Genomic DNA, 26,531 nt, shown 5'->3' with positions numbered 1-26,531 from the left:
CCATTTGATGTCGCACTTTATGATATCAGCGAAGAAAGTAACGGCAAAATTGCTCGCCTCGATGGTAGTGTCGATGGAGATCGGTCCCCCTATATTACAGCTGCAGAGAGAAACTGGTCTACCACTTACTGGGAGGGGTCGTGGTGGTGGGAATTGCTCCGCAAGAGCCTGTCGATAATTGAGGACGAACCTCAATGCAACATCGCTCCAGCTCCTATCGAAGAAAAGACTGTCCCATACGAAACCCGCGGACATCATCTGCCTCCAATGCCTCCATTCGGCTTGGATGGCGCTCCTGCTATTCACACGCGAGACAACGATCTTCCATTTGCAGGCCGCTCATTGGCGTGGCAGCATCGGCAAGCAGAGGCGCGATCACACATGGGTCCAAACATCAAGGGGAGACAAGAGCCCCGTCTTTGTGTATTGAAGTCTCGAGGACCACATGCCCATGCTGACAATCCGAATTTCAACTTCGATTCTGCCGCGCATGATAGTCTCCTAGACACTGGTTTCAGTAGTCAAGCTGCATCCTCCTGCCTTGCCTTCGACTATCTAGTGGCGACAGAGCTGCATCCTCAAGACGTCAACAAGGTCGAGCGATTCACGCAACGGCTTAAGCGTCGCCAACAGATCAGCAACCTAAAGACTAGAGCGACAATGCTGAGTCCTGAACCTGTGGTCATTCGCTCCCGCTCCAGCGAATATGCTACATTACGCGAGAAGTTTGAAAACAATCAGACTCATGATCAAAGTCCGTCATCCCAGCATGGATTTCGTGAGACTTCGGGAATCATCAGCTATCCCCCAGGCAGCCACCGAGCATCTTCTTCCACGACTACCACAGCTAATACACACGCGATCCGAGCTCGTGCAGTGACAGCGCCCATTCCAAAGACTCCAAACTGTAAGCTAAACACCGCTGCATACAAGCGAACAATGTCGATACAGAAGTCAGATGGGATTACTGCGTTCGTCCATGACGAGCGATGGAAAGGAAGGCTTCTGCAGATGGACGGCATCAGAAGGCAAGGAGCATACCGACATGCAGAGACGAGGGCATCTCAATCTTGAACGAGGCCGGCGGTGCATGGACTGAACTGCTGGCAGCACGGCCCGCGTATGAAGGCTTGAATGTTAGCAGCAGATAGAGAACAGCTGGTCGCACAAGAGCGGTGCAGGAACTCGCGACCTGAATGTTTTTGTCAAGACCCACCCAAGTCATGCCGATGTGTAGATTGCTCTTCTAGGGGCCAATGAGTCCTCCACAATCGTTAGACTCGTGCTACTCGAGACGGTCTACAGTCTTGTCGCTGGTGACTCTCAGCGCAAACTTCAGCGACTGTCGCCGGTCTAGGCCCTCAAATATCCACAGTCCGCCGCGGTCATTGCATTCGAGCACGTCTTGCCTCGATGGATCTTTTCGACAGCCGCAATTCCCCGAGGGCACGACAACCGCGAGATTCGTGCGCGCGTTTTTGCTCTTATCTTCTCCACTCCCCATGAATATAATCGTCTCAGCCGCCGCGACCACGACCTCTGCCTGGGCCGCCTCGTCCTCGTCCCCGTGCTCTGTCTCCACGGCCTCCGCCATGGTCGCCTCTCTGTTGCATGCCACCCCTGCCTCCCCGTTGTGACTGTTGTTGCGCCTGCTGCTCCTTGACCGCATCCACGACTTCATCTGGTACTCGTAGGTATTTTATCTGCGATTAATCAGAAGGAAATCTTGACGCTTTTCCCAACTCGTCTGGTTCTTACGTTGTTTCCTCTCACATAACACTCGGCTAGTCGGAAGAACTTGTCTCCCTCGGGACTCGTCTGCACGACTTCTTTGAGCGTGAGGTTCATGTAGGTGTCGCAGCTGACCAAGTGGCCGTTCAGCGTTTCTCCCGTCTTGAGCTCGACCAGCATGGGATGGCCTTGCGCGGCGTGGAGTAGGCCGAGTGGGAGCTGTCGCGGGTCATTAGTGCCTGTCTGGTGAGCCAGGACTCCAAGTTGTGATGAGTATCAGACATACCATTGTGGCTAGTCTCCAAGAAATTGCTGATTTGGAATGTTCAATACGACTGCTGACAGGTCATGCTCGCAGGTCAACTAGGAAGTGTTGTGGACCACTATCGCGTTCCAAGACTGGCAGCTTGCAATGTATTTGTTTTGATTACTAATCGTATATATATCTCGACTACCGAGGCTAGCAAACTTCGATAGCTAAAGGCTCTTAGACTCTACAACTATAGGCCTAGGTATGTTTATATTATATATAATATAGCTATCTATAAGGTTCTAGGAATACGATACTAGTTTTAGAGAATATTATAATTTTAGTTTCTATATATATCTATGCCCTAGTTTATAAAGGAAAATTTACTAATCTTACAATTCTTAATTATAGTTATGCTTTTTTAAGTTATATAGTAGTTTGTTCTAGCTATAGTATAGTAGTTTGTTCTAGCTATAGTATATAGTTTAGTAGGGCTTAGTATAAGTACTAGTATCTAAGTAGTAGTTTGCTGCTAGTCTAGACGCGCGCTATCAATTCCCTTAGACTCTTAGTTAGTAGGCTTTAAATATTTAGTTAGAAAACGAAATATATCTATAGTAAATACTAAGTACTACTTAGCTAATTACTATAGTAAGAGAGAATAGGACTTTAGCTATATACTAAAATAGCGATTTAGACTTTAGTAGTAAATTTACTAGTAGTAAAAGTTATTAACCTTAGCTTAAAATATATAAATAAAATTTAATTATTTAGGCTATATATAGAATATATACTAAAAGAATAGATATACTACCTTAGTAGAGGCCTAGATATATTATATATAACCCCCTAATTACTAGTAGTTATCCTCTAGCTAGTAAGTCTAGTAGTATAATTCTTAGAGATTAATAGCTTTAAGCTATACTATCTAGCTATTATAGATTTAGCTATTATACTAGTTATTTCTACTACTAGTCCCCCGATAAATTATATAGTTTAAAGTATAGAATACTAAATTACTAACTTCTAAATAGAGATAGGTCGATTAGTAGAGGTCGGTTAACGGTTCGACTAATAGTTCGATTTATAGTTTGATTAATAGTTTGATTAATAGTTTGATTAATAGTTTGATTAATAGTTTGATTAATAGTTTGATTAATAGTTTGATTAATAGTTTAATTAGTAGTTTAAATAGAAGTTAGATTACTAATAATAGTTTAATTCAAAACGTAATTAGTAGTTTAATTAATAGTCTAATTAATAGTTTAACTAACTGTTTGATTAGTAGTTTAATTAGTAGTTTGATTAATAGTTTAATTAGTAGTTCGACTAGTAGTTTTAGTTTAACAGAAACTTTAATTAGTATTATAGTAGTAGCTAGTCCCCCGATAAATTATATAGTTTAAAGTATATAATACTAAACTACTAGCTTCTAAATAGAGATAGGTCGATTAGTAAGTTAATTAGTAGGTCGATTAATAGTTCGATTAATAGTTCAATTAATAGTTCGATTAATAGTTCGATTAATAGTTCGATTAATAGTTCGATTAATAGTTCGATTAATAGTTCGATTAATAGTTCGATTAATAGTTCGATTAATAGTTCGATTAATAGTTCGATTAATAGTTCGATTAATAGTTCGATTAGTAGTTTAATTAGTAGTCTTATTAGTAGTTCGATTGGTAGTTTAAGTACTAGTAATAGTTTAATTTAAAATTGAATTAGTAGTTTAATTAGTAGTTTTATTAGTAGTTTAACTAGTAGTTTTATTAGTAGTTTTATTAGTATTTTAACTAGCAATTTAATTAGCAGTTTCATTAACTATTTAATTAATAGTTTAATTAGTAGTTCGATTACTAGTTTTAGTCTAATAGAAGTTTTAACTAGTATTTTATTAGTAGTTAGTCCCCTAATAAATTATATAATTTAAAGTATGTAGTACTAAATTACTAATATCTAAATAGAGATAGGTCGATTAGTAGGTCGATTAGTAGATCGATTAGCAGTTCGATTAGTAGTTTAGCTAGCAGTTTAATTAGTAGTTTGATTGCTAGTAACGGTTGATTTAAAATTTCGTTAGTAGTTTAATTAGTAGTTCAACTAGCAGCTTAACTAGCAGTTTAACTAGTCGTTTCATTAGCAATTTTACAAATAGCTTGATTAACTATTTAATTAATAGTTTAATTAGCAGTTCGATCACTAGTTTTAGTTTAACAAAAATTTTAATTAGTATTTTATTAGTAGTTTCTTTAATAGTTTTATTAGTAGTTTTATTAATAGTCCTATTAGCGGTTTTGTTGGTGGTATTGTTTCTAGTTTAGTTAGTAGTCTTAGTACTTTAATTAGTAGTCCTATTTATAGGTTAGCTTATAGTCTTAGTAGTTTTAATTAGTAGTCTTATTAACAGTTTTATTAGCAGTTTTATTAATAGTCCTATTAGTAGTTTTACTAACTATTTTACTATTAGTGCCATTTGAGTTATCAGTTTTATTATCAGTTTTATTATTAGTTCTTTTATTAGGTTCACTAATAGTTTAGCTAATAGTTTATCTAATAGTCTATCTAACAGTTTACCTAATAGTTTAATTAATAGGTTTGTTAATAGTTTTCTTAATACCTAGTCCTACTAGTAGCTGCCTACTAGTAGCCCTACTAATAGTCTAATAGTCTAAAGTTACTAGTAGCTCTACAGCCTCTACTAATAGCTTTATTAAAATTAATAGTACTATTAGTAGTCTTACTAATATTTTCGCTACGGGGACCTTTATACTAGTCGATAGGCTTCGTATTTAGTAGAATATAGCTATATCTAGGTCTTTAGTCTACGTTAAGCTCCTACTAAATTTTTATTAGCGTTTTACGCTTATATCCGGGTTTCGTTAAGCGCTTTCGATTTACGTTCTACGCTAAAATCTAGGATAAGTTAAACTTCCCTTTAATCTTTAATTAAATATTACTTCTACTAAAATTCTTAGCTAATTATTTCGGTCTTAGCGGACAACTTAGATTTTCGCGGGCGGTAGGCGCGGTATCTAGATTAGTAGCTACGGTACTAATTATTTCGGTATTAGCGGACAACTTAGATTTTAATACTAGCTAATACTAGCTAATAGTCCGAGCTAATACTAGCTAACACTAGCTAATACTAGCTAATACTAGCTAGCTAACACTAGCTAATACCTACGCTAAAATCCGGGGCAAGTCAAATTTCCCTTTAATATTTGTTTCGATTGACGTTCTACGCTGAAATCCGGGGTAAGTCAAATTTCCCTTCAATCTTTGATTGAATATTACTTCTGCGAAATTTCTCAGCCAATCATTTCGGTCTTGGCGGACAACTTGGATTTTCGCGGGCGGTAGCCGCGGTGTCTAGATTGGCAGCTGCGCTGCCAATAATGTTGTAGGTCTCGGTCGGCATCTACAATCGCCGACAGTGAACCTCAGGCGCCTGCACGTGACTTTGTCAGCTCAGCGGGCGGAGGAATAGGCAACACTATTCTTCGAGAAATGCATTCTCTCCCTCCTCACGTCGCCTTTCCAGGCTCATTGTGGACGTGCAGAGACATCTCGACGGGCTTTTGGTGCCTCGGGGGTTGTTATTATGTGAGCGACGACAAGCACGAGCACAAGCAGCGATGCGCGGGACTCTGCTCTCCATCTTGGCGCCCCTCTTGGCCTCTGCCCTCCCGATTCCGAGCATGCCATACCAACCCTCTACAGACATTGAGATACTCGACTTTCGTGCGCACACCTCAGGCCGCCGCATCGGCACATGCTGACGGGCTTGATAGATTGGGAGACGGCATGGACGCAATTCGCGTGGAAGCATGGAGAGCTGACGACTCCGCTGGTAAGTTGCTCACCCGTCCGCGTCACCGGGGATCCTTGGCAAAGCTGCCGCCTCGCCGTCACCCTCATCAGTGAATGTGCTGATGTGACGTGCCTCAGGTCTTCGAGCTCAGCGTCAATCCCGTCCAAGACTCCCCGTTGACCTCCAACATCACCATCAACCAACAACAGCTCGACATCCGATGGACCAAGACTGCGGACAGCAACACTGCTTCCTATGCGACCATTGACCTCCCTATCACCCACGTGCTGGCCATCGAGGATAAGCGCGGCGAACCTCACGCTGTGAACGTCACCGTGACGGGTTTCATACGCTCTACTTACCCATCGTACCATCTCCCCGAGCCTGAAGATCTACAACATCTTCAGCTGCATGTCCTATCTGTCGATGATCACGCCGTTAAGCACTTCGAACTGGGCCTCGTTGTGCAGCCGGATTCTCAAACCCATCGCCTGCAAAAGCTATTCCACATCAGTGACATGCAGCCAGGCAAGCTGAATGGTCATTTGACAGATATCATCACTTCTGAACCACTACTTGATGCAACACTATTCGAACACTATCGGCATGCTGGAGATGGCGACCTCGACATCGAAGCTGAGCTGGAGTCACTACTGCTTCTGGAGGCCGAAGCAGGTGATCTGAATTCCAAGATCGCCGCCAAGAAGCAAGCCATCGCACGATGTCTGAAAGACCACCGTGATCAGGCCACTTTAGGCCACCTGCTTCGAGAATGCGACGGCATTGTCTGTGCGGCGAAGGTGATCGCACAGCGCATCTGTGATAAGATGGGAGTCTTGAAAGAGCCAGACTTTCAATACGTGAAGATGAAGGACTCACAAAATCAGCGCCTCATTCAAGTCGATGAAGATCGCAACAGCACATCTCAAGCGGCCAGAATGGCAGGCAAATTCCAGCCGGGTCCAGAGAAGCACAACGACGCTACGCTGTCCGGAGCCAGGTACTTTGCTCTTCACACCAATGGCGGGGCCGTACATGTAGTCTATCCACAGAACGTTCTATTCCGGGTGTTGAGCATTATTGCCGGTGTATTCGGTCTGACAGCACTTTTCTCACTCATCCGAAGAAAGTGCATGTCTGCACGTAGCAAGGTTGATCGGCTTGCAGCTCAAGAAGAACGACGTAATGCGCGAGCTTACCGAAAAGCTGCTCGCCGTGCGGAGATGCGGCGACGCTGGAACGCTTTCATCTCCTCTATCAGCTGCTTTACGCCCCACCAAGAAACGCCGAGAGTTGAAGACTACGAGGAGAAGCGTGCCTTGATTCTTCAAGACGCTTTCTTGGAGCAAGATATGGAAGCTGCGGAGAAAGGCGAAGTGATGGAGGCTGAAATTCGAGAGCTGAGACATGCTCACGAAATAGTGTCTGGTTTGGTCGGAGTGGACGAGCACAGATATGATATGAGGGTCCCCATGAGTCTGCCCATCCACGATCCGCCACCACCGCTCGTGCCCCTTGCATACGACTCAACTGGCCGCTCTCGTGCGAGCACTGGAACTTTACCATCGTATACCTCTGAGATTCTGCCGGATTATAGGTCGCGCATGTCCGTCGCAACTTCGAGCAGCATCCACGACGGATCGACGATCTATTCTCCCACAACTTCATCAGCGGATGAGGTTTTCACTGCTCCCGCGACGGGAAGCACGCCTCGCTCTTCCAGCCCAAGCGCTGCTAGCACCGGCGAGCGCGGAACTCGAACGAGCCGAGTCAGTCAGCTCACGACCAGCAGTCGGCTCACTCGCTACACGCCGACGAGCAGCGTCGTTGAGGTCTCACCACGCTGCAGTGAGGACACTCTTCGAACGGCTCACTGGCGTCAATCTACGCAGTCAACCAGGCGGTCTCGGGACACGAACGACTTGTAAACATAGACTTTCTTTACGATTTCAAGAGCGATGAGCTTGTGGATGTAATAATGGAAATCACGGAGGCGAACTACGCCACTTTCAGTCTTCTTGTGTATGACGCTGTGAGAAGGCTGAAAGGAAATGGGTCTCATGGCCCCAAGAGAGTGCACTGTGAAAGTGCTTGTGAATTAGCATATAAAGACACATCACAAAGTGTCTGCGTCGACCTTCGTATGGCGTCTCACTTCTCCTATACTGTCTCCGTCTGAGGATCTACCATTCCAACCAATCTGGCATAGACAGATGCGAAATGGGAGAAAGACGACTTTTTGACGATCTGCTTGCCGTGAGGAGCTGGCGTGATTGCAGAGTAATCCTGATAAGATGCCGATTGGCCCCAGTTCTGCTCAATGATATCACGACACATTCTGCAGTCGTCCAGAACGCACGCCCTGTGCGTTCGGATAGTATCTTCCCAGATGACATCGACTTCTTGGATCGCGCCGTTGTAGTTGCCTTTGCCCTCCAGCACGTCCGCTCTGCTGAGCCAGAACTCTTGGCCATCTTTGGAGCGGCCATAAACACAGTCTCGACCGAGATGGACGAACAGCTCCGACATGTCAGGCTCGACAAGCCAGTCGTCACTTGCTGCTTCCTTGGTTGGTGCTTGCTCTTCGCTCGGGGACTGCCTACGAGAACCTTCAATAACGTGTTGTTGAGTGTCTTCCTGCTTTTCGCTGGCATTCCTGGGAGCATTGGCTTGGTTCCTGGTCATCTTGAGTTCAGAGCGTGAAGACGGAGTGAATAGGAGCCCTGTTTTAGAACGAGCCACATCCATATGATATGTATGTTCAACGCTTGCGATCCTGCTCTCTTAGCAAGCAAACGTCCAATGTGGGGAAAGACCAAGGCTCGAAAGGTCTTGCTGATATATGCTTGCTTCAGAACAATGCCTTCCTCGAATGCAACAACCAGAGCGTTCTTGCTTGAATCCGCCTATCGTTGCTGAGAGCACACCTCTCGATCTTCCGATCCTTGAATGTGCTCCTACACAAAGCTTGCGACATTGTCCCCAATCATTCTTGAGTGGAGATGCCATTATTTAATCTTTACTGGTACATATACACCTTAGAACGCGAAAATCCACCAACTTTGGGTGACTTTCTTCGTCACTACGCCGCAGCTCCAATACCCCAACACTTTATCGACGAGTACCACGAAGACAGAGCTTTCATGATGGGAAAAACTCTTTCCGATGATTCCCAGGCATCCACGCCGTACGAACCCATGCCAGAAGACGAATCAGGCACTATTACTGCCGGACCATCGCTATCGAGCACGACTCGCATCAGAGACTTCGCCATCCAGAAAGCTCCTGCAAACAAACTCGCCATGAACACCATATCTTCGGCAGATTCCGAAAAGGACATCTTACTCATCGTCATCACTGATCGTGCTTATGGAAGCTAGAAACTCCATCCCTCGCTTCTGTCTTCGTTCAAAACAGTTGACGTCTTGACTCCCGATGAAGACACCCGGGACAAGATTTTCCAGTCCACCAGATTCTTGGGGCATGATACCAGGTGAGCATTCCTAAACGTGATGAGCATATTCAGGAGCAGTTCTTGTCTTGCCTTGTGGTGACAGACTATTGATAAAGGAAATCGCTAACTGTTGATTGCCGCATACAGGCCAACTGTAAAGGTGTTCGATCGCTCGGTGTCCAAGGAGCAGTAGGTTGCCGCCTTCCAGGACATCACATCTTGTCTTTTGGTCACATCAAGATTTGAGGATTCTTCCATCGGGCAAAGGATCATCGCAGCTGCGAAAGAAGCACACGATCGCGGGACGTTCAAACACATGGTGCTCTCGAGCGTTCTGAACACTCAAATTTTGGAATTAGGAGATCTTGTGGAAAACAAACGCGAGCTCGAATGTGCGCTTATCCGCAGCGGTATTCCTTTCACGATATGCCACGAAGCAATGAAGTTCGATGACTTCATGCTTCCCAGCACGATCTTGGGTGAGAGGAAGATCCTACCTGTTGGTTGGCGAAGCAGCACGAGGTGTTCGTACATTTCGAGGCGAGATCTAGGCGAGGTACGTTTTTCTCATCGTATAGTCGACCATGCGCCCGAACTGAAAGTGGATAGGCATACGCCAGAATTCTGGCTGGCCGAGAACAGCACTCTGGCGCGCAATATCAGCTCGTAGGCACCCCTGTTGCTCTCAACACTCGGGACATACTGGTGATGCTTAAGCAAACACTGGACCACGAGGTCAGAAGTAACCGATTTTACGTTCCTTGGAATCCCGATGGCCGAGATGCATATCGGGTGCCAGATGATTTTGATCCCGACGACGTGCATCGCCAGCAGCAAAATTCCGTACAGCTCGTTGATCCACAGCAACCAGCTTTCCAAAACGATGCGGGGCGGACCTGGTCTCACGAGCTTCAAGCGTATCTGACCGAACCAATTGCTCTAGGAGGACCTGAGGACGACGAGGCAGGATGGTCACAGTTCATAAAGGAAGACAGCGCACAGCTATTCGCACGACTAGTTCCCGAGGCACGAGTGGAGTCTCCGGATACACAAGAACTTATCGACATCGAACTGGCTGGTACAAATAGGTTCGACTTTGAGGAAGGCGCCCCAGGTGGTCTCGCGTCAGCTCTGGCGGCAAATATTGAGTCAGAAACCGCTGCTCAGGCTGCATTGGCAACGTCTCAGCACACAATTGAACATCGAAGGACGTCACGCTTCCAAGAACGATTCGATATCGATACATCTATGACTGAAGATATTCCTGACGGACCAATTGCCATTCACGCCAAGCAGTTACCCAACGGCGATGTGGACGTCCAAATTCGAAAGGATGGGAGGCCCTATGTACGTCGTATTCATCCGCCTACACATGAGCTTTGGCAGATACCGTCCTCGTTGACACTTTCGGATATTCGACCCCATTCGTCAAGAACGGAGGAGTCGACCTATAGCAACAACGAGGATGATGACGACAACTTTGAGACCATCGCACCAGATGGAACCAGACGCCTAATTTTCGTCATGAATCGTTCTCATATGCCTTCTCCTAAGATGGAAGGCATCCAGAATTCTCGTCGCAGAGAAAGCGAGGCAGCGACTTTGCGCAAAGATGCTGAGAAGGCGCAGAAAGATGCGGAAAATATGCGTAAAGCTGCGGAGACTCTGCGGAGAGATGCAAGGAGAAACAGGCCGGCTGCCGATCTGCATCGAGTGTCGAGTGCACCGTCTCTCATTGACACTTCCCAGGGCCCCATATCTGCGGAGTACCATGAATTAATGGAAAGTCTGTCCAGGGGTAGGCAGATGCTGAGAGGTCCTGCGACTCGACCGGTGACGATAGCGGGACCGGCACCACTTGATATCCCTCAGTCACTTGAGGAAGAGGGCCTTCTTGCACATGTCGTTGGTCAAGCTCAATCCAGCGCGCCCTCAGAACCGTCCTCGCCAGGCACCAGTCCTTCCATCTTGCCACCACCGATGCTCACGAACGAGGATCCCGCTGATGCGATTCTGGCGCCCGCAAATATACCAGTAGGCGTGACTCCGGTGACAACAATGTCCAGAGTTTCACCAGCCACCAGTCCTTCCACCTTGCGACCAACGATTCTCACGAACGGGGTTGCCGCTGATGCGATTCTGACGCCCGGAAATACACCACCAGTAGGAGTGACAACGGTGACCGCGACACCAACACCTGAGCCGACTCTGACGCCTGCAAATACACCAGTAGGAGTGACACCGGTGACCGCGACACCAACACCTGAGCCGACTCTGACGCCTGCAAACACACCATTAGGCGTGGCTCCGGTGACAGCAATGCCCAGAGCTTCACCAGCCACCACTCCGCCAACCTTGCAGCCTGCAGTCGTCGCGAACCGAGGCAGCCCCGTTACACCGGTTCTGACGCCCGCAAATACACCAGTGGGAACGGCTCCATTAGCGGTGAGTCCCAGAGTTGCCAGCGCCGCGGCAAACATACTCGAGCAGCAAGTCCGTTTTCAGGCACTCAACGCTATAGCTGGGAGAAACAGGCCACCAGCCAGCTCTGGGCCCCATCCAAATCGAACCAGCCAAGAGAGCCTTGCCGATGAGACGAGTGCTTCCGAAGGAGAGCAAGAGAGTGGCGGGGCAGAGACGGCGAAAGAAAATCGGAATGACTCTGTGGCGGTCGACCCTACTCGCCATGACTCCGTTCCAACTACCGCTGAGTCTGCGAGAGCTCCAGTAATGTCGAGAAATGCAGCTGGAAAGCGACCGATGAGAGATGTAGCGCAGGGGCAGCGTCAACGCCAAGACAGTGAATATGTATTCGGAGAAGACGGAGGATGGTCCTGGATGAGAGGTCTGCCGGAAATCACAGAACGCGATGCCAGGACTATCAAGTTCCTGGACGAATCTGGATCGGTTGGCAATTCGAATATTCTACAGTGGCTCATCGGCCGCCAGCCAGAGGATCTGGAGATGTTTTTACGCCGCAGACATTACGAGCTCAGAGGTCCAGCTGTGAGCTCACGGTCAGCTCGACACCAGATCGAAGGCAGCGCCATAGAGTCCGACGATGGGTAGGTACGAGGAGATGGTGATACTGGCCGGTAAGAGATAAAGTCGTTCGTTGTACGGTAGAAGGTGAAGGTGAAGGTGAAGTGTGGAGCGGTCGTCCGTGAGATCCGTGCACGGAAGAAAGAAGGTTTTGGGCTAGTTCTTAGGGTATGAGCTGCCAGCTCGCAAAACAATTCGCATCCATTGGAACATAAACACCAACACCCCAATTCCATCTTCGCCGCATCTCGTCGTTCATTGCCATCATGTTCGCTGCTCGTAAGGTCACACAGTCCGTGCTCGGCGCCGCCGTGCAGCGCAGAGCTTTCTCTGCTACCGCCAGCAACGTGAGTATCGAATGGTCCGAGGTCGCCTTGCTTTGCGAGTTTGCGCATCGCATCGCATCGCATCATATCAATGGCTGACATGGATCACTCTGTAGCTCTCCAAGGTCGTCGTCCTCGGCGCGGCTGGCGGTATTGGCCAGCCCCTCTCGCTCCTCTTGAAGCTCAACCCACGCGTCAGCGAGCTCGCACTCTACGATATCAGACTTGCACCGGGTGTCGCCGCAGATGTCGGCCACATCAACACCAGGAGCACTGTAAGGCTACATTCAGAGGACAGATGAGGACCAATCACTCAATGGATTACAGGTCACTGGATATGAGCCAGGCGAGGAGGGTCTTGCTGCTGCTTTGAAGGGCGCTGAGATCGTTGTCGTCCCAGCTGGTGTCCCACGCAAGCCAGGCATGACCCGTGATGGTGAGCAGAAATGCCAGATGTGTGTGGCAGAAAATGGAAACTGACATTTGACAGACCTCTTCAACACCAATGCTTCCATCGTTCGCGACCTCGCAAAGGCTGCTGCCAAGCACTCTCCAGACGCCAACATGCTCATCATCTCCAACCCAGTGAACAGCACCGTCCCAATCACTGCCGAGGTCTTCAAGAAGGCCGGCGTCTACAACCCAAAGAAGCTCTTCGGTGTCACCACACTTGATGCTGTCCGTGCATCTCGCTTCATCTCACAAGTCAAGAACACCGACCCAGCGAATGAGACCATTAATGTTGTTGGAGGACACTCTGGCGAGACCATCGTTCCACTTCTCAGCCAGTCTGGCCACGAGCTCACGGGCAAGGAGCGCGACGAGTACATCAAGCGTGTGCAGTTCGGTGGTGACGAGGTCGTTAAGGCCAAGGACGGTGCTGGATCTGCTACTCTCTCTATGGCCATGGCTGGTGCCCGCTTCACTGAGTCCCTTCTCAAGGCCGCACAAGGCACGAAGGGCGTTATTGAGCCAACCTTCGTCGACTCGCCTCTGTACAAGGACCAGGGCGTCACCTACTTCGCTTCGGGCGTTGAGCTTGGACGAAACGGTGTTGAGAATATTCACCCAGTTGGCAAGATCACCGATCACGAACAAGGTCTCCTTGACAAGTGCTTGAAGGAGCTCAAGGCCAACATTGAGAAGGGTGAGAAGTGGTTTGCTGAGAACCCTTAGATGGTGTTTACAGTGCATTCATCTGAGACGAGCAAGCGGAAGTAGCGGCTGGTTACGTGCTGGATGCTGCGGATTGTATGTGTGGTAAGCTATGCCATAGCCAAAGCGCGGCGCATCTTGCCTGGCGTACAGGTGCGAAGGCGGGCTTGAATGCAGAGAGCTTCTGTAACAACCTGTAGATTTACGATTGAACAAAAGTCCGGCATGTTTATTATAGGATGCTTCATTCGTCCTCTGTACCCTCTGTGCAAGTTTCTGCTTGCCCTATGCCGTTACCGTGAAAGCCGAAAATACCATGTGTACATCTCATTTCTTCATGCAGCCTCGGCGTTGGACTGACATCCGACGGCACGACGGCACTCTGCTCAACGACCACTGCATCTCACGCACTCCGGCCGGCTCCTGAGTCCTCTAGACTGACCATGTACATGCTGGGTTTCGTCACCCCTCAAAGCAGATGCGGTTGACTTCGGGGGGAATACCAAGCAGTCTGCGTTGTCCCTGCCAAGTGCGACATCGCTACGGGGCGGTTTCAAGGCTATCGGAGAAGGAGTAGTAGACTGTTGGTTTCTCGAAAGGGAACGAACGCAAGGAGACTTCAGCGGAGACCGATGTAGACAGATACTTGCTTACTCCTCCGCGCATTATTTGCGTATTATCATACCACTTTCCACGCTCTGGTCTGTTCTCGTAGAACTCTCGGAATCTTCTTCAATAGTTCTAATCTAACCACGACTCGCCCAACACGGAGTAGTCACCGACCTGGCCCACGAGACTGATTGACAAAGCACGCGACAGCTCTCTGTAGCACGCTTTGAAGTGAGGCAGCAAGTCTTCACCTTCTGGCCTACACTTTTGTAGCAGCGTACAGAAAGAAGACACGGCTCCAGAGCGGCAACGATTTCTGTCGCCCGTTCTCGCCAGGCTCCGCTCGCCGCGTCCCCAGAGTCCCGACTCCCGAACCTAGCAAGCTGATTCTGAATAATAACAAGATCTCAAACAGCCTTATTATCGAAAGGCGTCCCCTTATTACGGTAGTGGAAAGCTGTTGCGACTGCTTCTTCCTTAAATCACCCGGATCACGCACATGCACATCGAGCACAAGAATTGCATCCTTTGCTATTCCTGAGCGCGTCACAAGCCGTCTTTACGGCGTATTCGAAAGCCGAGGTCTAGCTTCCAAAAGCGCGCGAAACTCGGCCCCCGACACGAGACGAGCGAGCAGAGCTCCAACATAGCCGGTGACAGCAGTGGCATCCACCATCACAGCAGGGGTTTTTGCTTCGGACTAATCTATATCTTTCGTTGAGCCTCCGAGGCACCTCTCACATTCCTTACATTCTTTTACCCTCGACTTCCAGGAACCGGACTGGATATGTTCGGTGCGGTTCGAGGGAGGGCCTTCTCAATAGCTCAAAGGACTCCAACATCAACTTACCGAGGAGCAGCTGCAGGCGGGAAGGTAAATAAAAGATACACAGTGACCTCGGAACGTCATGTATAAACCAGGCCTGGCTGACTTTCTTTTCTGCTCGACAGACTTTCAACATGGCGCAGCAACAGAAACGCAAGCAGAGCAATCTGCCCGAAGGCACGCATACTCCTGCTGTCCACAGTGACCTCTCTAGACTGACTCCTACTTTCTTCCAGGTTACCGAGAGGACCACGCGAAGGGGGCCATGCTCAGATTCGAGGACTCTCTTCCTAGATTACCCGTCCCTACACTCGAAGAGACTGCGAAACGATACCTCAAGTCCGTTCACCCGCTTCTCACGCCTGCCGAATATGACAACACAAAGATGGCCGTGGAGGCTTTCATTAAGCCGGGGGCCATTGGACACACTCTACAGGAAAGACTCATAAAACGATCAAAAGACCCAAAGATCAAGAACTGGCTGTCTGAATGGTGGAACAATGCAGCTTACCTTGGTTATCGCGACCCGATCATCCCATACGTATCTTACTTCTACTCTCACCGCGATGACCGAAAACGAAGAGATCCTGCTAGACGGGCAGCTGCGATCTCGACTGCGACTCTCGAGTTCAAGAAGCAGGTGGATGAGAACAGCCTAGAGCCAGAATACATGAAGAAATTGCCAATGGCAATGAGCTCGTACATCTGGATGTTCAACGCATGCCGTATTCCCGCAAAGCCAGCAGACTTCCCTGTCAAGTACTCGGCACAAGATAATGAGCACATCCTGGTCATCCGCAAGAACGCTTTCTTCAAGGTACCTCACCACCACAACGGCCAGCAGCTGAGTACGAAAGAGTTGGAACACCAGTTCAGACGCGTCTACGAGATGGCAGAGAAGGCACCAGCAGTTGGTATCATGACCACCGAGAACCGCGACAACTGGACCGACATGCGTGAGCGTCTGATCAAGAGCAACCCAGGCAACAAGGCAGTTCTCGAGGCCATTGAGGGTGCCTCTTTCGTGGTCTGCCTGGATGACGCTACGCCAATTACGCTGCACGAACGCTCACACCAATACTGGCACGGCGATGGTGCCAACAGGTGGTTTGACAAGCCTGTGCAGTTCATTGTCAACGACAACGGAACATCGGGATTCAATGGGGAGCACTCTATGATGGACGGAACACCTACCCATCGCCTCAACGACACTGTCATGCACTGGATCTTCAACGAGAAGCTTGACTTCGAGAACCCTGAATTCCGATCTGACATCCCAGACCCAATGCCATTGAAGTTCAAGCTTTCGGGCGAGAATTACGCTGACATCGCACTTGCAACAACCCATCACGTCGGCCTCATCTCTCAGCACGAACTCCGCGTCGAAGCCTTCCAAGGATACGGCAAGGGCCTTATGAAGAAATTCAAGTGCTCTCCTGATGCCTACGTCCAACTCATCATCCAGCTCGCCTACCACAAGTTCTACGGCAAGAACCGACCGACCTACGAATCAGCTGCTACTCGTCGTTTCCAGGAAGGCCGCACGGAGACCTGCCGCACAGTGTCCGATGAGAGCGTTGCATTCTGCAGTGCTATGCAGCACCCACTTTCCACTGACGCTGAATGCCGCGATCTCTTCCGCAAGGCTCTTAGTGCACACACCGAATATATCACTGCTGCCAGCGATGGCAAGGGCGTTGACCGACACCTTTTCGGGCTGAAGAAGCTCCTCCAGTCCGGCGAAGATACACCAGAAATATTCAAGGATCCAGCATACACATACTCCAGTACATGGTTCATTTCCAGCTCACAATTGAGCTCAGAATACTACAATGGTTACGGGTGGAGTCAAGTTATTGACGACGGTTGGGGGTAAGTTCTCGACACAATCTGCCAAGCTGCAAAGCAATACTAATTGGAATACAGAATCGCCTACATGATCAACGAGAACAGCGTCCAGTTTAACATCGTCAGCAAAAACCTTGGTTGTGAACGCATGGCATTCTACTTGAATGAAGCGGCGCAAGACATCCGCGCTGTTATGGAGGCTGAGAACACCAACAAGCCACGTCTATAGAGATTTTGAGCGATCCAAGCATTGGTGCGTTTTTGTGTATAGTACCCGACCCAGATGATATACGGTGCGGTCTAGTTACCATGAGAGAGTGAGCTATAGCGCCGCGGCAGGTTTGCCATTTCGAAAAGACAGCGCCCATTTGAGACTTTCGATGTGTGAAAGCAGTCAATTTCCTCGTTCTCTCCATCTAGGTACAGCAAATTCATGCTGTTGGCACACGGTACATGCAAGAGCCTCAGCAAACCGGGTCTTGTTTGAGATGGTGAGGATGTGGCATCATATTCGTACATTCGTCGCTAGTCCAGCTATCGATAACCATCTGGTGTTCCCTTCTCGCACTTGTTTGGTGGCCTGTATCCTCGCCTCACATTCGACCAAGCTACGCAAGCTCAAACGCTACAAGTACTCAACGCCTATAATGCTGCCTTCCCAGTGGTCTTCAAATTTGTTACTTGATGCTCTGCGCCGATTCATCCAATCTCCGTCACACTTCGCCCGAACGTCACTTCATTAACTGGCCGTGGCCGTCGCCACCTCCTCCACCGGATTCTTCCCAAACCCAGCATGCTCATTATGCCTCTTGTAATAATAGCTCCCATCTCTCGGCTTCAAACCTGGACTCAAGCCCTCCAGCACAGTCTGCAAAACCTGATCCACACCAGCCTGATGTTCCGCATCGCGATTCCAGATCTGTATCAACATACTATTAAACCTCACCGACAGACTCACGCCACAAATATCATCCCGAAACGTCTTCTTCTCCGGCTCTTCCACGGCACGTTGTAATTGCTCCCCAATCGCCATCATACATAACTCTTTCCAGAAATCTGGGCCGTTGGACTTGGGCACGCGGAAGGTCCAGCTTCCGCCTTTTTCGTTGCGGCTATCTTCCCATACGGGCTTTACGCCTTTGTGAAAGAGGTGGATGCTGTCGCGGAGCTTGAGTTGCGTGATGTCGAAGTTGTTGAAGACGGACCAGAAGGCTTTCACGTCGCTGATTTGTGCGAGGAGTTCGAGGCGGGATTCGTAAGTGTGGTGGTGGTGGTTGTTGTTGTTGTTGTTGTCTTTTTCCTCGGTTGTAGATCGATCTTGACGATCGTGCCAGAATTCCCAGCTGTGGACGAGGGGAGGGGCGCGGTTCTTTTGGTTGAGGCGTGTTTGAAGGAAATTGAGCATTTCTGCTCCTCGCGCTGGAGATGTTGTGGCTGCTTGTTCGGCGGCGGTGATATTGGGTAGGCCGGAGACCTGGAGGCGAAGTGGGTTGGCCATTGTATCGAGCGTTGAAATGTAGATTGGAATCGGTGTCGTCGAGAGGAGGACAATGTGGGAGAGGAGTTTTGGCGAATAAAGAGATGGATATACAAAGAGATGGGTTACGGTAAGGGATCGGGAGTAACTTGAGGAATGTCTTGTATATGTCTGAATGAGAGCCTGACTATGATTTCTCCCTTGCGAGACAGGAGCGCACAAGTTCATTCCGAACGTCGTCGTCGCCTTGTTTCATCGTCGAGATCGTCAACAGGGGTGTGGCGCGTAGGGGAGCTACCCAGTCGCCAGTACGACAAGCTCTAGGCTTTTCAAGGGTCGCAGCTGCCCAGTGGTTTTGATTCAGGATGCATCGATGTGTCCATCAATTGCTCTCTCCTTGGCCTTCGTCAAGCTGGACCCTGGGCCGAGGCTGAGAGATATAAACTTTGCTGAAGTGAATCAGAGCCAAGTGGGCTGTTGGACATCTGGCCATTGAAAGCGTTACTACTGTACTTCACGAAAGCTGTCTCTGCCAGACCAATACAGCAGTCCTACTGTTCCAGCACAAGACTAGAGATAGATCTCCATCATGGCTTCCACAACAGAAACCTCGACTGCGACCCCTCAAGACGAAATGCACACCGTAGTAAAAGCAACGCAACCGAGCGAGAAAACACAAACCTTCCATGTTGGTACGCGGAGATCGATTCTAGCAAGAGTTCAGGCAGATGAGGTTGTCAAAGCTTTGAGGAATGTCTGGCCAGAGCACCATTTCGAAATACATGCTATGTCCACGACAGGCGACAACAACCAAAAGACGGCATTGCACAAATTCAATGAAAAGGCATTGTGGACTCAGGAGCTTGAAGTACTTCTCGAGAAAGGAGATGTGGATATCATCGTGCACAGTCTGAAAGATATGCCAACACAATTACCTGTTGGGCTCGAGCTTGGGTGTGTTACGAAGCGAGAAGATCCTAGGGATGCACTGGTGGTCAAGTCATCTCTGGCGGAGAAGATCAAGACCCTCAAAGATTTGCCTGATGGTGCGGTTGTTGGAACGTCTAGTCTTCGCCGGCAAGCCCAATTGAAGCGGCACTACCCGCATTTGAACTTCCAGGACGTTCGTGGAAACATTGGCACACGACTTAGCAAATTGGATGATCCAAATTCAGACTACTCTGCGATTGTCATTGCTGTTGCTGGTCTCGATCGTCTCGGTATGAGCAGTCGTATCAATGCATACCTCTCGAAGGACAATGGCAATATGCTCCACGCTGTTGGTCAGGGTGCCCTCGGCATTGAAACGAGGACAGGTGACGAGCGAACGCAGGAATTGCTGTCGCAAATCGGCGATCAGAAGACATGGCTGCAAGCATTGGCAGAGCGCGCTCTCATGCGGACATTAGAAGGAGGCTGCTCTGTTCCGATCGGCGTCGAAACGGAGTGGGTCTCCAAGAAACGCATGCACGACCAGCATGCTGGAGTCGGAATTAAGCCCGCCGCCGATTACGACCAAGTCAGTGGTGAAGCGACGGAAGTCAATGCAGCCAAGGAGCAAGAAGACGAACTCTCAGACGAACTAGTCATGCGAGCCATCGTAGTCAGTCTGGACGGTAAAGATGCTGCGGAGATTGAGACTCGGCGGAGGATCACTACTCATGAGCAGGCCAACGAATTAGGATTTGATGCTGCGAAGCTCCTGGTTGAGAAGGGCGCCGACAAGATTCTTGAGCAAGTTCAGCTGAACAGAGGAATCATCAAGGAGCAAGGCAACGCATGAGGCAGTGCAGCATGACGCGAGACGATCTTGCTCGACACCCAATGGCAGAAGTGATATCGCCAATATCGCCTATCATCAGTGAAGGTGCTAGAGCGCGTGGTTATGATCTCCGAGCCATGACTGGGCCGGCATCGCGAAATACAAGAGCATCCTCAAGAGCATCCTCAATGGTCACACAGCCAAGCGCGAGACAGTTTTCCCCTCAAAGCAGCCATTCCCATGCTCAAACTCCGCACCGCACCGCTCGGGACAGATGCGGCTGCCATTGCAAAAGTTAGTGGCAAGACTTGTGTATCGAATTGAGAGCAGACTCTGACTCTCAGCCACGGCCTTCTCGGAGTCACATAGACTACGCTACGAAGAGCTTATGCCCAAATGTTCAAGTCTAGCCTCCTTGGCCTGGCGTTTGCGACAGTAGCCACCGTCGGACATTGACTTCATTGCTCTCCGTGTACGCGTGAAATCTGCATATGATGCATGTCCCCGCCCTTGCCGTTTGCCGAAGCCTCACCATCAAGCAGTCTTCGTGTCGATGTCCATGTCTGTGATGGGCAGTCTATGTCTTATCGCTCCTTACCTAAGTGTCGCTGCCACCCTGTCGTGTCTCTTTCCAACACTGCAGTCCACGGACTGAAGTCCGAGACAGATGGCTAAGGTTTGAGCTCGCGCCACAGAGCAAGGATTTTGAGTTTCGGTAGCGCCTCGGCAGATGTTGTCCTCGCAGTGACGAGCCATGAAAATGTCCAGCCTTTTTCCACCTGAACGCTCATCTCAACCATGCCACCGAAACGTAGTTCTACAGAAGCTGGACTTGAGACCATCAGCCGGACGAGACATCTCACCAAACGCCCACGTCGAATGCCGAATCATGAGCGCAGCAGCGATAGTGAAAGCTCAGGTCCTTCATCCGCTTCAGATCTAGAAAGCAGTCCTGTGGCATCTGCGAACACAGCTGCCACGAGCACCAGCTCTATAGCCAGCTCGACATCCAGCGATTCGGAGAGCAGCGACGAGAGCTCGGACGGCAGCGATAGCGAGGACGAAGTACAGGACGATCCCGATGCAGAAATCATCACTATTCGACCAACCACATCCAAGCCTTCTATCGACCCTGCCAGGGTAAAAAGCTATGCGAAAGAACTACAAGCAAGACTGGATGATTTTATGCCCAGGCTCCGACAAGCTAATAACGACCTGGCGGCCAAGGGCAGCAGTCTGAGTATGGAGGACGTTACGGAAGGAGAGCAGCATATTGAGATGAATCTCGGTCTCGGCGTTCTCGAGCAGACGGGCGATGAGAGCAACAAGTCCGGTGATGTTGCAGTGAGAGCAGAGGCAAAGTCGCCCAGTAGCAGTGACGATGCTGATGAGGCGTCGGACGACGAGGCAAATATTATGTCGCGATTGATGAGCGCTCCGGCGACGAATGGCAAGATATCGATACAGGAAGTGCCCACAGTCGACGAGCATTAGCTCGTAGTATTGTTATTCTAAGTGGGCGTCCAAAGGTGCTTGATCTGGCCGTTGTCCATTTCCGGGCGGGCTTTCTGTTGAGTCCCATTGTAAACATTGAGCTGTAAAGCTAGGACCACGGCGAGTCTCTGAAGAAAGCAAAGATTGCTATCTCATGAGCCTCACGATCTGGATGAATTGTGCATATTCAGCTTCGTCTTCGACAGGGATCTGATGAATAATTTCTGCTTCCTTGCTGCCTCGCTTCAGCTCCACCAATGGCGGTCAACAACACCTTGACGACATTCGAACAGCGGATTGAAATTACCATAATAAAATGTGCAAGGTTCGATCGCGTTCGCATTCCCAGTCGCACATGCTGGCGGAGGAAGCAGACCTATATTTTGACAAGTCATGTAAGTGTTCGTTACTGAAATTCTTCCTTGCTCTATCTGTTTTCTTGCTTTCTCTTGCAATATGCGAGGTAAAATCGTTGATTCTGGCCTCATATTCGGGCTGCTCGCCGTATGCTCACTCGCGAGCTGTCAATCCATACCAGGGGAACGCAAGGTGTGCCGGGTAGCGTCCCAATACGCGGCATCAAACGGCACTGCAGATGACTCGCCGGCAATCGCAAAAGCGTTCGAGGCGTGTAGCTGTGGTGGCATCGTCGAATTTGGAGATGGCGTGGACTTCAATGTCCTCACTCCAATCAGCGCGAACAACCTTAGCAATGTGGAAATCATAATGAATGGCAATCTGCACCTTCCCAGAGATATCGAATTCGTCCAGAAAGTGTACAATCACACCGCCAACAAAGATGGAAAGCTTTTCTGGTTCACGTTTGCAGGAGAGAACATCTCATACACTGGAACTAAGAATGTGACGACGGGCTGGATCTACTCATACGGGCAAGCATGGTGGAATGCTAACCGTGTCAATGGCACTGGCATCGTTGGCCGCCCTAACCTCATGTTGCTAAACATCACCAACGGCATAGTCAAGCATCTCAAGTCTTCTAAGCCGATCGCGTGGAACTTTCGACTGAGCGGCAGCAACATCACTGTAACTGATACGATCATCGATGCATCTTCTGATACCGATATTGGTCATTTTGGCGTAGGATTTCCATTCAACACGGACGGCTTCGGAGTCGCTGGGACGGACATCACAATCACTGACTCGGTGATCTATAACGGAGACGATGCCTTTGGAATTTCAAGCGGAGCCCACAACGTTAACATACGACGAGCCACGATCGGATATGCTAGTCATGGTCTGTCCATTGGCAGTTTGGGGCAAAATCAAGCTGGATTCGCCAATGTAAGCAATATCTTGTTTGACGACATCACCTGTATCAACACATTGTATGGGGCAAGATTCAAAAGTTGGGTTGGTGGACAAGGTAGGTGACAATAAACGAACCCGGCAGGTGATGTGCAGCTGACAGCAGGTGGAAAGGTCTCGTCAAGAACATCACATGGCAGAACATTCGTGTCTATAATGTCACCTTTCCAATCTTCGTTACTCAGACGTACACCAACCAAGCCTCCCCTCAGGTACAAAGTAAGGACGGAACTATATCTGAACAACGACCAAACAATAGTTCTGTCGAAATGCAAGACTTCAAGTGGATCAATTGGACCGGGGTGCAGAACACCTATGCTCCCGGCGATGGAAGCTGTGTGAGCGATGTAAGAGCCTCAAGTTTTGAAGCTTAATATCTCCGCTAATTGAAAGCAGCCTTGTTGGTACAACGCCGGTCTTCCAGGTCTCAAACACACCGAAGCCATCATCATCGAATGCAATACCAACCAGTCCTGCCAGAACTTTGAGATGAAGAACATTCAGATATTTCCGCAAAGTGCGCTTCCGCCCACGGTCATCTGTATGAATGCAACAGCCCATTCGAACCCTGCACTCGGCTTTCGCTGTGAGAATGGGACATACATGCCTATTGCTTGAGCATGGAAATCTAGATCTCGGCACAACGAACCATAAAATTGACCATATCCAGAGGACCCTTCTCTTTGTTCCACATCGCCAAGAACGTCGTCAGAAAAATGTCTGCCCACGTGCAGGACACGAAACGACAATGAATCTCTGACTTTTGGAACAAAGACACTACCACACCTCGCCACCTCTGCTTGCAATCACCTCACCGCCACCAGCATCTCCCTCCCTCCCTCGCTCCGCCAACACATCACAATCCTTCCCGTGAAATGGCCCTCAGCATCCCACCGGGACAATTCTGGGGCGGCAACAACGGAAACTGGTCCACCTTCCGGCTAATCCTCTCACCCTCAAATCCCCAAAACGTCAACCTCCTCCCCTCATTCCTCACCTCCCAAATCTGGGTGCCCACCCTGGAAATCTGCAACAACGCCTCCGTGCTAGGCACCGTCTCCACCAGCGAATGCTATACCCGTCGAGGAAGACCCTACGATCCCTCGGATTCCCGCGAATGGAAAGTATCCGGCCTCTCCACCCTACCTATATCCGGCCGTCCGGCGATATTCGGCACGGATAATGCGACGATTGGAGATCCTCCGACTATTACGATTGGGAGGGAGATCGTAGCGGGAATTACGACTTTGCAGCCGTTTTTAGGGAATTTCGGGTTGAGTGCTGCGCAGACGACTTTGCCGTTTGATACGCCGGAGAATGCGACGAGTTATGGGATTTTGACGGATTTGTGGAAGCAGGGTTTGATTGGGAGTCGGGTGTGGGGGGTGAATGTTGGGGCGAGTTATAGGGGGACACGGGCGAGTTTGACGTTGGGGGGATATGATGCGGCGAGAGGGAATGATGATGGAGGGACTTTGACGGTGCCGATGAATGCGGATGCGAAGGTTAACGAGGGGGATTTACTGGTTGAAGTCAGAGCGATTGGGATTGGAGGCGGAACTCCTCAAGCGAGGTTCATGACGGGGCTGCCTGTTACTGCGGTTGTGGACTCTTTGGTGCCGGATATATATTTGCCGGCTTCGACTTGTGCGTATTTTGAAGAGGCGTTTGGCTTGGTTTGGGATGGGCCGAGTCGGAGGTATTTCTTGAATGAGACGCAGCATCAGAAGCTTGTTACGATGAATGCGAGTATTTCGATTGCGGTTGGCATTCCGGGGGGAGATGGGAATGCTTTGAAGACGATTACGCTGCCGTACGCGGCGTTTGATCTAAATCTGACCTGGCCGATGAATGGGATTACGGGACCGAATGGGACGAGGAGGTATTTCCCATTGGTGCGGACAGGTGGTGGCTATTATCTGGGAAGAGTGTTCTTGCAGGAGGTATACCTGGCTGCGGACTATGAAAGAAGGACATTCAATATCAGTCAAGCGAAATGGCCAACAGGTGGGAAGAAGGATATCAGAATGGTCGTGTCTTCAAACACAAGTACGGTCGTGACGCCGGCTAGCCAGAAAGGAGCTGGACTTGGCAGCGGGACAATCGCCGGAATCGCGTTGGGCGTTGTAGCAGTCCTTGCAGTTCTCGGCCTCATATTCTGGTTCATGCGAAAGCGAAGACGAGCAGAAGCAGAAAAATCAGGCCGGCAGATCTCGAGACCGAAGAACATTGGAAGCTCATCCTTCGGGCCTAGAGCTTCGACAAGAGTCGGCACGCCAGTGGAGAAGAGCCCAGCATTTACCCAACAAGCATATCAGGACACGAAATTCTCTCCGACACTAATGACTGGCGTCAGCGCGAGCGACACCTGGAGAACCACGATCTCAGGCAGGCATGAGCTGTCAACACCGCAGACTGTACAATTCGCCAGTCCGATGCCGGATTCTGCGAGAGGGCCGCCGAGCAGCTGGAAGAATCCGTGGGCTGATGATCCTGTAGAGCTCGACGCGGCCGTGGAGCTTCCGGCTTATCAGAACGATCGATTGCCCTCAAAGGAGTCCTCGCAGAGATACAAATTCTGATGGCAGATCTTGTTGAGCGATGAATCAAGGACAAATTTGTACTCATGGCGTCAAGAGGAGCTTCCGATTTGTAGACATTTGCCAACACATGGTGAATGTGGAAGCTGCTCTTCTGGTGTGCAGCGGCCGAAATCATGCGCGGGCTTCAGCGGATATCTTGCATTTGTTCTGGGACCACATTGCTAAAACATTATCGATGACCGTTCGATCAATCCAATCAATCATCGCCGATCCGAATGGTGCCTTCAAGCGGGTTCTCTTCTGCTTTTACTGGCACACCCGGCGTCTGCTCTTGCGCTTCTTGTTGCAAATGCTGGGGCTCTTCCTCGGCTTCCTCAGCCTTCTCTGCAGCCAAGTCGATGATGGCACCAGACTTGCCCATGGCATCCGTATCATCTATCGAGGCGACAGATGCATAGGTCTGGTGTTGCTCAGGATCTTCGGCAGAGCCGTTGTTGCTCTGCTCTCGGCTACTGAGCCATTCCGCAGGCAGCCCATCGCGAGCACTTGGACGGAGACCTTGTTCTGTGCTTTCTGAGAGAGCCACGTCTTCCTGATTGTTGCCGGTATCAGCTCCGGGGCGTGTAGCTTGTGTTCCAACGAGATTGTCCTCTTGCTTCTTCTCACTCTCGGAGCTCTTGCTAGGCTCTGCTAGTGCCTCCCTGCTCGGCTTCGGTTCCAGCTTGGCAGCAAAGTCCTTCTGTTCGCCCGGAGTGCTCAGGATATCATTAGAAGCGTATCTCGAGCCATTATTTTTGCTGGGCGACTGCTTCCGAGGGCTGTTTGCGCCGTTCTCGGCTGTCTGCCTGGCTCTCGAAGCCACTGTCGATGATGAAAA

At 49.6% G+C, this 26,531-nt stretch overlaps 11 protein-coding genes across 11 annotated transcripts; 9 read left to right on the top strand and 2 right to left on the bottom strand.

Annotated features, from left to right (window-relative positions):
• The first annotated feature begins 613 nt into the window (after nt 1-613).
• MYCFIDRAFT_181846 (uncharacterized protein) lies at nt 614-1,207 on the top strand. Its single transcript, XM_007925262.1, has one exon. The coding sequence runs from the start codon at nt 990-992 to the stop codon at nt 1,149-1,151; it is 162 nt and encodes a 53-aa protein (XP_007923453.1). The 5' UTR covers nt 614-989; the 3' UTR covers nt 1,152-1,207.
• A 310-nt stretch (nt 1,208-1,517) lies between these two features.
• MYCFIDRAFT_130274 (uncharacterized protein) lies at nt 1,518-1,953 on the bottom strand (the record flags this gene model as incomplete). Its single annotated transcript, XM_007925261.1, has 2 exons — nt 1,518-1,703; nt 1,759-1,953. Coding segments are annotated over 2 exons (381 nt in total), but the record flags the coding sequence as incomplete, so codon positions are not given.
• Nucleotides 1,954-5,538: 3,585 nt separating this feature from the next.
• MYCFIDRAFT_88246 (uncharacterized protein) lies at nt 5,539-7,956 on the top strand. Its single transcript, XM_007925260.1, has 3 exons — nt 5,539-5,722; nt 5,773-5,831; nt 5,930-7,956. The coding sequence occupies exons 1-3, from the start codon at nt 5,617-5,619 to the stop codon at nt 7,718-7,720; spliced, it is 1,956 nt and encodes a 651-aa protein (XP_007923451.1). The 5' UTR covers nt 5,539-5,616; the 3' UTR covers nt 7,721-7,956.
• Nucleotides 7,957-11,773: 3,817 nt separating this feature from the next.
• MYCFIDRAFT_210388 (uncharacterized protein) lies at nt 11,774-12,508 on the top strand. Its single transcript, XM_007925259.1, has one exon. The coding sequence runs from the start codon at nt 11,977-11,979 to the stop codon at nt 12,313-12,315; it is 339 nt and encodes a 112-aa protein (XP_007923450.1). The 5' UTR covers nt 11,774-11,976; the 3' UTR covers nt 12,316-12,508.
• Nucleotides 12,499-14,020, top strand: MYCFIDRAFT_88245 (uncharacterized protein). Its single transcript, XM_007925258.1, has 4 exons — nt 12,499-12,635; nt 12,731-12,889; nt 12,942-13,050; nt 13,105-14,020. The coding sequence occupies exons 1-4, from the start codon at nt 12,555-12,557 to the stop codon at nt 13,788-13,790; spliced, it is 1,035 nt and encodes a 344-aa protein (XP_007923449.1). The 5' UTR covers nt 12,499-12,554; the 3' UTR covers nt 13,791-14,020.
• A 1,142-nt stretch (nt 14,021-15,162) lies between these two features.
• Nucleotides 15,163-17,430, top strand: MYCFIDRAFT_88243 (uncharacterized protein; the record flags this gene model as incomplete). Its single annotated transcript, XM_007925257.1, has 4 exons — nt 15,163-15,252; nt 15,330-15,381; nt 15,441-17,076; nt 17,131-17,430. 4 exons carry the CDS (start codon nt 15,166-15,168, stop codon nt 17,279-17,281), a joined length of 1,926 nt encoding a protein of 641 aa, XP_007923448.1. The 3' UTR covers nt 17,282-17,430.
• A 406-nt stretch (nt 17,431-17,836) lies between these two features.
• MYCFIDRAFT_111620 (uncharacterized protein) lies at nt 17,837-18,418 on the bottom strand (the record flags this gene model as incomplete). Its single annotated transcript, XM_007925256.1, has 1 exon — nt 17,837-18,418. A coding segment is annotated over one exon (582 nt), but the record flags the coding sequence as incomplete, so codon positions are not given.
• Nucleotides 18,419-19,163: 745 nt separating this feature from the next.
• MYCFIDRAFT_39769 (uncharacterized protein) lies at nt 19,164-20,312 on the top strand (the record flags this gene model as incomplete). The annotated part of the gene is made up of 2 exons (XM_007924221.1): nt 19,164-19,979; nt 20,085-20,312. 2 exons carry the CDS (start codon nt 19,164-19,166, stop codon nt 20,310-20,312), a joined length of 1,044 nt encoding a protein of 347 aa, XP_007922412.1.
• Nucleotides 20,313-21,089: 777 nt separating this feature from the next.
• MYCFIDRAFT_81976 (uncharacterized protein) lies at nt 21,090-21,785 on the top strand (the record flags this gene model as incomplete). The annotated part of the gene is made up of 1 exon (XM_007924630.1): nt 21,090-21,785. The coding sequence occupies one exon, from the start codon at nt 21,090-21,092 to the stop codon at nt 21,783-21,785; it is 696 nt and encodes a 231-aa protein (XP_007922821.1).
• Nucleotides 21,786-22,241: 456 nt separating this feature from the next.
• MYCFIDRAFT_39452 (glycoside hydrolase family 28 protein) lies at nt 22,242-23,729 on the top strand (the record flags this gene model as incomplete). The annotated part of the gene is made up of 3 exons (XM_007924204.1): nt 22,242-23,169; nt 23,226-23,458; nt 23,508-23,729. 3 exons carry the CDS (start codon nt 22,242-22,244, stop codon nt 23,727-23,729), a joined length of 1,383 nt encoding a protein of 460 aa, XP_007922395.1.
• Nucleotides 23,730-23,986: 257 nt separating this feature from the next.
• Nucleotides 23,987-25,693, top strand: MYCFIDRAFT_81974 (uncharacterized protein; the record flags this gene model as incomplete). Its single annotated transcript, XM_007924629.1, has 1 exon — nt 23,987-25,693. The coding sequence occupies one exon, from the start codon at nt 23,987-23,989 to the stop codon at nt 25,691-25,693; it is 1,707 nt and encodes a 568-aa protein (XP_007922820.1).
• Nucleotides 25,694-26,531: the final 838 nt, after the last annotated feature.

This window comes from Pseudocercospora fijiensis (assembly GCF_000340215.1).
Source record: "Pseudocercospora fijiensis CIRAD86 unplaced genomic scaffold MYCFIscaffold_2, whole genome shotgun sequence".
In the NCBI taxonomy this organism is placed as follows: Eukaryota; Fungi; Ascomycota; class Dothideomycetes; order Mycosphaerellales; family Mycosphaerellaceae; genus Pseudocercospora; species Pseudocercospora fijiensis.
Note: the sequence above shows the minus strand (reverse complement) of the source record. Positions and strands in the feature narration are given on the sequence as shown.

What these genes read in the sequence shown, in the direction of transcription:
- MYCFIDRAFT_181846 (XM_007925262.1), top strand. Translation starts at nt 990, where the DNA reads ATGGAAAGGAAGGCTTCTGCAGATGGACGGCATCAGAAGGCAAGGAGC.
- MYCFIDRAFT_88246 (XM_007925260.1), top strand. Translation starts at nt 5,617, where the DNA reads ATGCGCGGGACTCTGCTCTCCATCTTGGCGCCCCTCTTGGCCTCTGCC. An exon ending in CATTGAGATACTCGACTTTC is followed by an intron (nt 5,723 to 5,772) that starts GTGCGCACACCT and finishes CGGGCTTGATAG; the next exon opens with ATTGGGAGACGGCATGGACG. An exon ending in GAGAGCTGACGACTCCGCTG is followed by an intron (nt 5,832 to 5,929) that starts GTAAGTTGCTCA and finishes GACGTGCCTCAG; the next exon opens with GTCTTCGAGCTCAGCGTCAA.
- MYCFIDRAFT_210388 (XM_007925259.1), top strand. Translation starts at nt 11,977, where the DNA reads ATGTCGAGAAATGCAGCTGGAAAGCGACCGATGAGAGATGTAGCGCAG.
- MYCFIDRAFT_88245 (XM_007925258.1), top strand. Translation starts at nt 12,555, where the DNA reads ATGTTCGCTGCTCGTAAGGTCACACAGTCCGTGCTCGGCGCCGCCGTG. An exon ending in ACATCAACACCAGGAGCACT is followed by an intron (nt 12,890 to 12,941) that starts GTAAGGCTACAT and finishes AATGGATTACAG; the next exon opens with GTCACTGGATATGAGCCAGG. An exon ending in GCCAGGCATGACCCGTGATG is followed by an intron (nt 13,051 to 13,104) that starts GTGAGCAGAAAT and finishes GACATTTGACAG; the next exon opens with ACCTCTTCAACACCAATGCT.